The sequence below is a fragment of the Trichomycterus rosablanca genome, chromosome 16 (genome assembly GCF_030014385.1).
Source record: "Trichomycterus rosablanca isolate fTriRos1 chromosome 16, fTriRos1.hap1, whole genome shotgun sequence".
Lineage (NCBI taxonomy): Eukaryota > Metazoa > Chordata > Actinopteri > Siluriformes > Trichomycteridae > Trichomycterus > Trichomycterus rosablanca.
Window position 1 is genome coordinate 8,262,825 of NC_086003.1, and position 12,295 is coordinate 8,275,119.

General features: G+C 41.3%; 1 protein-coding gene across 1 annotated transcript; it reads left to right on the forward strand.

Annotated features, from left to right (window-relative positions):
- Window positions 1–736: 736 nt before the first annotated feature.
- On the forward strand, window positions 737–11,964 carry stbd1 (starch binding domain 1). The gene is made up of 2 exons (XM_063011612.1): window positions 737–925; window positions 9,418–11,964. The coding sequence occupies exon 2, from the start codon at window positions 9,690–9,692 to the stop codon at window positions 11,277–11,279; it is 1,590 nt and encodes a 529-aa protein (XP_062867682.1). The 5' UTR covers window positions 737–925; window positions 9,418–9,689; the 3' UTR covers window positions 11,280–11,964.
- Window positions 11,965–12,295: the final 331 nt, after the last annotated feature.

A 12,295-nucleotide genomic window follows, 5' to 3' on the forward strand; every position in this document is an offset into this window, starting at 1 on the left:
TAAATCCGTTAACTAATACGCTACCTAAAGCATTATGTAAGAAACATAAGTCTATTATCTAGTACACTATCTAGTGCACTAAGTAACATAAATTATTTTCTAATATACAATCTAGTGCACTATGTAGGAAACATAAATCTATTATCTTTCACACTATGTAGTACACATTAATGTGTTTGTGACAGTTAGCTTAGTAGCTCAGCAGCTCCTAAAAGTTCTGTTATCACCCATATCCTTTGGTGTGTGCGAGAGGTTTTTTAGTTGTTGTTGTTTTGTTTTGTTTGTTTTTTGGGGGGGGCTTGGTCTTGGGGGGTCGGGGTCGAGGTCCGGGTCCGGGGGTACCTGCAGTAAATCAATCGCAATCAAGATGTCAGTACAAGTGACTCAAGTGAACCGGATCACATTACTGAGTGACTCAGATGAACCCAGAATGAACCGGTTCATTAACTCGGAATGAACCGAATTCACCAGCACTAGCTTGTTGAATAGAGAGAGAGATAGAGAGAAAGAGCGCGCGCGCGCGCGAGAGAGAGAGAGAGAGAGAGAGACGATCGCTAGCTTTAGGTCACCTGACTGCGGACAAACGATTTCGCTGCACCGCGAGCTCGCTCGTATAACGGTGCGCTTGAAGGAAATGACGCACGCGCCTCACACCGAAAGCCGCGGGTTGCAGGTGGTTTAATCTCAGCTGCGCACTGCTGCCTCGATATGATGCGACTGTTCGGTGTGTTTGGAGGACATGAAGCCGCGGCTGCTGTGTGTTTCATTATTGTATCCTCTCTATCAGTGTGTGCGGCGTTTCTCATATACCGAGCCGTTAAAGGTCAACGTGAGAAAAGCAACGGAGAAAATCACGTGTACCAACCGAAAAATGAGACAGAAAGCCGAGCGGTGGAGGAGGAAGATGACTGGAGCAGGTCAACAGGTAAAACGTTTAGAGAGATATGAGGAGAAATGTGGGGAGGTCTAATAATAGCAGCTATGTTGTTTTGGTTTCACTAATTTACCTTAAATACAGTGGCGGCTCCTGCCAAATCTCTCAGGGGGGGCAATTGTTGCGATGATGGCCAAGGTGACCCGTTCAATGGGTAAATTAAAGCTTAAATAATTAACATCTTGAGTCATCTGTCAGTTTGCCCTCACAAATAACTTTGAACATGGAGAGAGACCAGCTTTACCATTAATCATAAAATTAAGTAAAGCCTTCACCCTAACAATTTAATTCAGTCATCATCAGCATTTTATTTTAGGTGCTAACTGCTCCAATTAGGGTTGCCAACTTTCAGAACTGGAAATAAGGAACACCCTGGGCTGACAGGTTGGCGGAAGGCATAGGGTGGGGGGTGGTATGGCGGGTGTTTACCTGAGCGGGAGTGGGGGTAGGCGGTTAGGGTTGCACCTACAAAACATATAACGGGATATGGTGGGGAAAAAAGCTGTAAATAACCTAAATAAAACATTGACTGTGGTCATAGGAACACTATCAAAATGTTTTATTTAGGCTGTTTAACATTTATTATTTTCATTCTTTGTAATAATAAATCAGAACCATATTTTAGGCAAAACAACATAAAGAACATCAAGTAACATTTTCTCTCAATAGTGCAAACATTATTTTTACATAATCCATCTTCACACTGACATGCAGCCCCGGTTCTGGACTGCGTTGCTTAGGGGGCAGTGAGAAAAGTGCCCGCCCTGCTTGTGTTACTTTACTTTCGCCCTACACACGGCGTTACTAAGACTAAAAGTGAACACTACTTAAAATAATAACCAAACGCTTTCTAATTCCCACGGTAGCAGCAGTTTCCTTCTGTTTCATACATATCGTCCTGTCTCGATCTAATCTGCAGCATTTCTCTCCCATTGATAAAAATACGGAACACCACGTTTAGTTTCCAAATAAGGAACGATTACGTGTGACGTAAGTGCGTGCCCTTCCGGAAGTCATTCAAAATGCATTGCAGTGCCTGCAGTTCTAAAAAAAGAGCTTTAACATGAGAGTCTATGAGAGCAATCTGGGGCGATTTTCAGTTAGAGTGAAGTTCCCCCAAAAGGGGCGGTACTGTATGGAACACAACTCGACGCTGATTGGACTACGATATTCCGAGGCAAGACAGACCGTCACAGCTAGTTTAACACTGGTTGAATGTGATAGAAAAATTTCCTCCCTTTCGCCTTTGGTGGTGCATCGCCCGATCGCCCTAAGGAACGAGCCGCCCCTGCTTAAATACCTTTTATAACCACCTGAAATAATGTCATGTCACGGTCAAAACCAACATTCACTGTCTGTATAAAACACTGAAATGTGAACAGTTACCTGTAACTTTCTATTATTAAAATGTCTCCCCTACTGCTTTTTATAGAGCTGTACACTCTTTTAGGCCCTTTACTTTTGGTGATAAGTGGCATTAAGTCAAGTTTAAATGGTGTATAGTAAAAAATTACATACACTTAGTGCTGGGCGGTATGACGGAACATTCACAAACCCGCCTTTGATTCCTCATACTGTATGGATTTTTCAAATACTGCCATACCGAAGCATAGTTAATACAACAGCTGTATGCTTAAATAGGCAGCAAATCATATAATACTGTTCGCCGCTAAAAGCACTATGAAGTGTTGTGCAGATTAGTTACACCTCACGAGTTAGCCAGGTAGCGTTGGCACAACAGTGTTACCAGATGAGAAAGGCTTCCTTGATATGGTGGGGAAAAAAATAAACAAAAACAGAAAACAGATGGAGGATGAAGAGAGGAAGACCAAATATGCACTGGCAGAACGTGCCAAAGAAATGAGCTGTGTCGGCAGTTTAGAAGTAATTTTTGGTTACCGACACTGGCTAAAACACGAGTCACGGCTGTTGCGAACAACGACATTACAAACGCACTATAGACAGTCAAGATAGAAGCTTTCAGAGCAATAATTAAAACACTGAATTCCAGGTATGTCTTACGAGGTGAAAATACGTCAGGTCAGTTTCTAAACCAACGCTATAAGCGAACTGGAAGCGGAGATATTTAAAGTCGTCCACTTTTCTACAACAGACCAGTGGTCAAGTTGTACAGTGGAGTTTGCAAACAGTGTTGTATTGGTTAAAGGGAGAGCTAATGGTAATTGTATGTACAATACCTAAATATTAAATGAACAATAAAAGTTGTATTTATTCAGTACGATTCAGTACAATCAGCCACATACATATAAAAAGTCCCAGTCATACAAAGAATAAAACACACTGTGAAATCGTCAGAATCTTAAAAAATACAGTAATACAAATTTTTGGTCATACTGCCCAGCCCTACATACACTAAAAAGAGACATGTACAGTGGGGTGAAAAAAAAAACATTTAATCACTTTTTTTGTAATTTAAGTGCATATATTCACTTCAAATGTACTTATTTGGTGTTTTCTTACCTTTTATTAGCAAAGAAGGATGTATTTACAAACATATATGTTTAAAACATTAATACAGTAGACCCTTGACTTACGAATTTAATTGGTTCGGAAGGGCTGTTCTTAAGTCAAAATGTCTGTTGGTTAAACCTATTTTTCTCATAAGATATAATGTAAATAGAATTAATCAGTGCCGGACCTCCCAAACCACCCCCTTACCTAACCTCTCTAATGTCTTAAATTGTCTTTTTTGTTATAAATACAAGTATATTTCCCTTAAATCTTAAATGATAGAATAGACATTACTGTAATAAACAATAATAAACAATAATACACAGTAGTACTGTACATAAAAAACACACATCACATTTCAGTACAGTACGTGTGCTGTACTATACACCATAATACATTTCCTTCTTTTTATATAAAATGTATCTACCAGGAACAACAATAACTCTCATATTTCTCTATTATTTCCTTCTTTATTTCAATAGTGTTGTATTTTGTAGGTGTAATTAGGGCTGTCGCGCTAACCGCAATTTTGAAATATCGCGGTATAGACCAGCCAACCGCAGGGCATGCCAAGCAACCGCAACACCGCGATATTCATGTTTTTTCTTTCTTTCTTCTCTTTTTTTTTTTATTGTTGCAGGGTCCATCTTGTTTTATACGCTTACATTCGTGCGTAATAAATGTTAAATAAATTCATAATGAAAATGAGCTAAGAGCGACATTTTCCCGCAACCTGTTCTCATGCGTTGCTGCTGAGTGTCAGGCTTTGTGTTTTAAAATGTAAACAATCGCAACAGGAATTATAGGCAAGTTTATTAATGATTAAATTGAGTTCACACTCAATAAATACTTGTAATTTAGACGAAATTTAAACAGCCTTGGCGAACTAAAACACTTAATGACGGTTAATATGGCATTGCAGCCTGCAGATTCTCTCTTGCTGGCTTGCTGGAATTATTTAAATGCATTTTTTCGTTGAATAAAAATGTATTGAAACGAATAATAACTTGAAATGTAGTATATATTGTTATATTAATTATACCTACTAAATAGATGGTTAATAGTGGCACGATAACCAGGCTAGACTTTCTCTGATCTCTAAAGTCGCATGAAGGTACAGTACATCTACAGTGTATTAATGCAACGAGCACCATCAGAGAGGGTTTTAGTGCCGAGGGGAACATCACTACCCCACTCAGATCCTCTCTAAAACACATCAGGTGAACATGTTGGTTCGTCTAGCGCGCATGATAACGCAGGTTTAAACTCTTACAGTCTTTATTCTATTTTTTTACCATATTTTGATTAGATGTGCATTTAAAATATTTAGCCTAAACGCTTTTTTTTTGTTTCACAGTGCATATCTAGCCTAGGCTAGAAGCTTATTTAAACCTTTTTTTAATAGAGAAAAGACGCGCATCCCTGCTCTGTTCTGTATTTAACAATAAACACGCATTTCATTGGTTGCATTTCATCAAGCTGTCTCATCTTTGTCATTATAAAGCAATAATATACCGAATCATAGCCTAACAATAAAGCTTGTTTATATAGCTCTAAAATCCAGATAAATTAAGTAATAAAAAAAAAAAAAAAAAAAATGGCGATATAACCGCATACCGCGATATTGAGACAGGCTGAACACCGCAAGGGGAAATTCTGTCACCGCGACAGCCCTAGGTGTAATTGCATGAAAGAAAGAATACTTTACTTAGCGATTTCCTTGTCTGATACACAGTGACAGCTACTGGCAGGAGTAATTATACAACAACGAATAGTAATATATTTGTTCATTTTCTCACCACTAAGCTTTCTCTGCACATTCTTTGAGGACATTTTAATATTGAATTTTACAAAATATAAAGAAAACACAGAAAAAACACTGTCCCCTGTCCGAATGTTCACTCACTGTATATACTGGTGCTGGTCATAAAATTAGAATATCATGAAAAAGTTGATTTATTTCAGTAATTCCATTCAAAAAGTGAAACTTGTATATTATATTCATTCATTACACACAGACTGATATATTTCAAATGTTTTATATATATATATATATATATATACTGTATATATATATATATATATATATATATACAGTGTATCACAAAAGTGAGTACACCCCTCACATTTCTGCAAATATTTCATTATATCTTTTCATGGGACAACACTATAGACATGAAACTTGGATATAACTTAGAGTAGTCAGTGTACAATTTGTATAGCAGTGTAGATTTACTGTCTTCTGAAAATAACTCAACACACAGCCATTAATGTCTAAATAGCTGGCAACATAAGTGAGTACACCCCACAGTGAACATGTCCAAATTGTGCCCAAACGTGTCGTTGTCCCTCCCTGGTGTCATGTGTCAAGGTCCCAGGTGTAAATGGGGAGCAGGGCTGTTAAATTTGGTGTTTTGGGTACAATTCTCTCATACTGGCCACTGGATATTCAACATGGCACCTCATGGCAAAGAACTCTCTGAGGATGTGAGAAATAGAATTGTTGCTCTCCACAAAGATGGCCTGGGCTATAAGAAGATGGACAGGTTCCACTCGGAACAGGCTTCGCCAGGGTCGACCAAAGAAGTTGAGTCCACGTGTTCGGCGTCATATCCAGAGGTTGGCTTTAAAAAATAGACACATGAGTGCTGCCAGCATTGCTGCAGAGGTTGAAGACGTGGGAGGTCAGCCTGTCAGTGCTCAGACCATACGCCGCACACTGCATCAACTCGGTCTGCATGGTCGTCATCCCAGAAGGAAGCTGACGCACAAGAAAGCCCGCAAACAGTTTGCTGAAGACAAGCAGTCCAAGAACATGGATTACTGGAATGCCCTGTGGTCTGACGAGACCAAGATAAACTTGTTTGCCTCAGATGGTGTCCAGCATGTGTGGCGGCGCCCTGGTGAGAAGTACCAAGACAACTGTATCTTGCCTACAGTCAAGCATGGTGGTGGTAGCATCATGGTCTTGGGCTGCATGAGTGTTGCTGGCACTGGGGAGCTGCAGTTCATTGAGGGAAACATGAATTCCAACATGTACTGTGACATTCTGAAACAGAGCATGATCCCCTTCCTTCGAAAACTGGGCCTCATGGCAGTTTTCCAACAGGATAACGACCCCAAACACAACCTCCAAGATGACAACAGCCTTGCTGAGGAAGCTGAAGGTAAAGGTGATGGACTAAACCCAATTGAGCACCTGTGGCGCATCCTCAAGTGGAAGGTGGAGGAGTTCAAGGTGTCTAACATCCACCAGCTCCGTGATGTCATCATGGAGGAGTGGAAGAGGATTCCAGTAGCAACCTGTGCAGCTCTGGTGAATTCCATGCCCAGGAGGGTTAAGGCAGTGCTGGATAATAATGGTGGTCACACAAAATATTGACACTTTGGGCACAATTTGGACATGTTCACTGTGGGGTGTACTCACTTATGTTGCCAGCCATTTAGACATTAATGGCTGTGTGTTGAGTTATTTTCAGAAGACAGTAAATCTACACTGCTATACAAATTGTACACTGACTACTCTAAGTTATATCCAAGTTTCATTTCTATAGTGTTGTCCCATGAAAAGATATAATAAAATATTTGCAGAAATGTGAGGGGTGTACTCACTTTTGTGATACACTGTATATATATATATATATATATATATATAATGATATATACAACTAATGAAAACCCCAAATTCAGTATCTCAGAAAATTAGAATATTGTGACAAGGTACAATATTGAAGACACCTGGTGCCACACTCTAATCAGCTAATTAACTCAAAACACCTGCAAAGGCCTTTAAATGGTCTCTCAGTCTAGTTCTGTAGGCTACACAATCATGGGGAAAACTGCTGACTTGACAGTTGTCCAAAAGACGACCATTGACACCTTGCACAAGGAGGGCAAGACACAAAAGGTCATTGCTAAAGAGGCTGGCTGTTCACAGAGCTCTGTGTCCAAGCACATTAATAGAGAGGCGAAGGGAAGGAAAAGATGTGGTAGAAAAAAGTGTACAAGCAATAGGGATAACCGCACCCTGGAGAGGATTGTGAAACAAAACCCATTCAAAAATGTGGGGGAGATTCACAAAGAGTGGACTGCAGCTGGAGTCAGTGCTTCAAGAACCACCACGCACAGACGTATGCAAGACATGGGTTTCAGCTGTCGCATTCCTTGTGTAAAGCCACTCTTGAACAAGAGACAGCGTCAGAAGCGTCTCGCCTGGGATAAAGACAAAAAGGACTGCTGAGTGGTCCAAAGTTATGTTCTCTGATGAAAGTACATTTTGCATTACCTTTGGAAATCAAGGTCCCAGAGTCTGGAGGAAGAGAGGAGAGGCACAGAATCCACGTTGCTTGAGGTCCAGTATAAAGTTTCCACAGTCAGTGATGGTTTGGAGTGCCATGTCATCTGCTGGTGTTGGTCCACTGTGTTTTTTGAGGTCCAAGGTCAACGCAGCCGTCTACCAGGAAGTTTTAGAGCACTTCATGCTTCCTGCTGCTGACCAACTTTATGGAGATGCAGATTTCATTTTCCAACAGGACTTGGCACCTGCACACAGTGCCAAAGCTACCAGTACCTGGTTTAAGGACCATGGTATCCCTGTTCTTAATTGGCCAACAAACTCGCCTGACCTTAACCCCATAGAAAATCTATGGGGTATTGTGAAGAGGAAGATGCGATACGCCAGACCCAACAATTCAGAAGAGCTGAAGGCCACTATCAGAGCAACCTGGGCTCTCATAACACCTGAGCAGTGCCACAGACTGATGGACTCCATGCCACGCCGCATTGCTGCAGTAATCCAGGCAAAAGGAGCCCCAACTAAGTATTGAGTGCTGTACATGCTCATACTTTTCATGTTCATACTTTTCAGTTGGCGAACATTTCTAAAAATCCTTTTTTGGTATTGGTCTTAAGTAATATTCTAATTTTCTGAGATACTGAATTTGGGGTTTTCATTAGTTGTCAGTTATAATCATCAACAATAAAAGAAATAAACATTTGAAATATATCAGTCTGGTATTATTTGGGTGGTGGATCATTCTCAGCACTGCAGTGACACTGGCATGGTGGTGGTGTGTTAGTGTGTGTTGTGCTGGTATGAGTGGATCAGACACAGCAGCGCTGATGGAGTTTTATACCTCACTGTCCCTGCTGGACTAAGAATAGTCCACCAACCAAAAATATATCCAGCTAACAGCACCCCGTGGGCAGCATCCTTTGTCCACTGATGAAGGTCTAGAAGATGACCAACTCAAACAGCAGCAATAGATGAGCGATCGTCTCTGACTTTACATCTACAAGGTGGACCAACTAGGTAGGAGTGTCTAATAGAGTGGACAGTGAGTGGACACGGTATTTAAAACTCCAGCACTATTGCTGTGTCTGATCCACTCATACCAGCACAACACACACTAACACCACCACCATGTCATTATCACTGCAGTGCTGAGAATCATCCACCACCTAAATAATACCTGCTCTGTGGTGGCCCTGTAGGGGTCCTGACCATTGAAGAACAGGGTGAAAGCTAAAAAAAAAAGTATGTAGAGAAACAGATGGACTACAGTCAGTAATTGTAGAACTACAAAGTGCTCCTATATGGTAAGTGGAGCTGATGAAATGGACAGTGAGTGTAGAAGCAAAGAGGTGGTTTTAATGCTCCAAAAAATGTAATGCTACAAGTAGCAATAATGACGATAAATGAAGTTCCTGTTAGCACTTAAATTGAGAAGGTACATTCAATCAATGCTGGCTGGATGGCAATCAATGTCAATTTATTAATTTGATGGGGTTTAGGAGTTCCTCCACACCAAACTCAGCAGACCATGTGTTTATGCACCTTGCTTTGTGCACTTCATAGTTATCAGGGGTGTCTACATCAAAAGTATTACTAGATACTTCATTCCCAAACAATGTTGAAATGTTAATAGAGTGTGAGATACTGTATCTGTTGTGTGTTGACGTTTAATCCTTTACAAGTAATCTAATTATGTAACAAAATCCTTTTTCAACAGGAAGTGACACTGGATGCCCAGAAGCCTGTGAATCAGATTCCGGTGATGCTGCGAACCACTTACAGACACCTTCACACCTTCCAGAGGAGGACAAAAGAAGATCCACCCATGAGACCCTGTATATATCTGCAGAACATCCAAGTAGACAAAACGATGTACCTGATGAAAAGTATTTGAAATGCAAGAAGGTCGTCAGTGATGATGTTAATATCGATGTGTTGGGATCAGACTTGCTCGATGATCATTATCAAAGCAACACACCAGAGAAGGACATGAACGGGAATAGCATGACGGAAAACACACATATTACTGAGGACTTTGGGACTGACCAGCATGTAGACGTGGACGAGTCGTCTGAAACGGAAAGTGCCCAAGAAAATGTTCCCGTTTACAAGTGCCAGTCTGTGGAAGATCTGTCAGACAACACTTTCTCGACTCAAGAAGCTGTGAACAAGGGGGAAAGCATTTTAACTACACCTGTATTCACTACTGATACCACTGGTCCAGAAGCCCAGCAGAAACCAACAATGATGGAAGATATGAAGAGAAAAATCAAAGCATTTGGAACAGGTATGGAGCATTCTTCTCAAATGAATGACTTTGACTCTTGCTGTAATGATGAAAAGTCTGATCTCTTGAGCTGTAATTTGGCGTCTAAGGCAGCTGTGTGCAAGGACAAAGTCCAAGACCTAACAACGAGCAACACTGATGAGCAGCATCTGAGCAAAAAATATGACCATCAGTTTGACAGTCCACTGCAGAGCCACCAGGTCCTTGTTTCACCTGAAATACAGAGTGTGAGCAAAGGGGCAGCAGATGCAACAGTGGTGGAAAGCCAGAACAAGAATGTGATCAGCATCATGGAGGCCATTATGGACAACAACGAATGGCTAAGCACTGGTTCAGCAGACACCAAAGATCTTCCTTGGCTGGCGCAGACTCAGGGTAACACCAGGTATGGATCAAAGGCAGAGGCAGACAAGTCCTCAGCTCCAGCTCCAGCTAACAACACTTTTGGGGGTAATTCTAATGATGAGTTGTCCCATCAAGAGAAGATGGGAGTCTCGATGGCATCACCAGTAGACACCATCATTGGCGTTGCTGGATCAAAAGCAGACAAGTCCTCATCTCCAGCTCCAGCTAAGAACAGTTTTGAGGGTAATGCTGATGATGAGTTGACCCACCAAGAGAAGATGGTAGTCTCAATGGTGTCACCAGTGGACACTATTATTGATGTTGCTGGATCAAAGGCAGACAAGTCCTCATCTCCAGCTCCAGTTAACAACAGTTTTGAGGGTATTGCTGATAATGAGTTGACCCACCAAGAGAAGATAGTCTCACTGGTCTCACCAGTGGACACTATTATTGGTGTTGCTGGATCAAAGGCAGACAAGTCCTCATCTCCAGCTCCAGCTAAGAACAGTTTTGAGGGTAATGCTGATGATGAGTTGACCCACCAAGAGAAGATGGGAGTCTCAATGGTGTCACTGGTAGACACCATCATTGGTGTCAATAGTGATGAGTATGTGAACACTACAGTCAGCACGATGTTGCCAGTGCCCCAGTTGGTACAGGTGAGCTTCAGAGTTCACTATATCACTAATTCCCCTACCCAGATTCTGGCAGTGACGGGCAACCAGCAGGAGCTTGGGGACTGGGAGAGCTTTGTTCCTCTGAGAAGTGTTGAGGATGGTTTCTGGTTCTGCACTATCAAACTTCCAATGGACAGCAAGGTGGAGTGGAAGTTTGTCATGGTGGAGGAGGGCAAGATCCGGCGATGGGAGGAGTGTGCAAACCGTTATCTTGCAGTGACGGAACAAGAGAAGGAAATGTATCTTAATAAGAACTGGGGGTATGCGTAAAATAAGAGCTTATTGCTAAGTTGATATATATACTGTATATATATACATATATATATATATATATATACATACACCGATCAGCCATAACATTAAAACCACCTCTTTGTTTCTACACTCACTGTCCATTTTATCAGCTCCACTTACCATATAGAAGCACTTTGTAGTTCTACAATTACTGACTGTAGTCCATCTGTTTCTCTGCATGCTTTGTTAGCCCCATTTCATGCTGTTCTTCAATGGTCAGGACCCCCACTGGACCACTACAGAGTAGGTATTATTTGGGTGGTGGATCATTCTCAGCACTGCAGTAACACTGACATGGTGGTGGTGTGTTAGTGTGTGTTGTGCTGGTATGAGTGGATCAGACACAGCAGCGCTGATGGAGTTATTAAACACCTCACTGTCCCTGCTGGACTGAGAATAGTCCACCAACCAAAAACATCCAGCCAACATCGCCCCATGGGCAGCGTCCTGTGACCACTGATGAAGGTCTAGAAGATGACCAAGTCAAACAGCAGCAATAGATGAGCGATCGTCTCTGACTTTACATCTACAAGGTGGACCAAATAGGTAGGAGTGTCTAATAGAGTGGACAGTATTTAAAAACTCCAGCAGCGCTGCTGTGTCTGATCCACTTATATCAGCACAACACACACTAACACACCATTGAAGAACAGCATGAAATGGGGCTAACAAAGCATGCAGAGAAACAGATGGAGTACAGTCAGTAATTGTAGAACTACAAATCGCTCCTATAGGGTAAGTGTTGCTGATAAAATGGACTGCGTGTAGAAACAAGGAGGTGGTTTTAATGTTATGGCTGATCAGTGTATATAGCAATAATTATTGTGACAGGTGCATTGTTTAAAACAATGTAAGCATAAATATTGGATGTTAATGACTTACACAAATGATGCATGTGGCTGTGGTACTGTTAATGTAGCAATAATCTTATATATGCACACATACACATATGATATGGGCATATTTTCACCCTCTGTGATTAGCTTGTTTGT

Coding starts and splice junctions, on each gene's coding strand:
- stbd1 (XM_063011612.1), top strand. CDS start 9,690: ATGAACGGGAATAGCATGACGGAAAACACACATATTACTGAGGACTTT.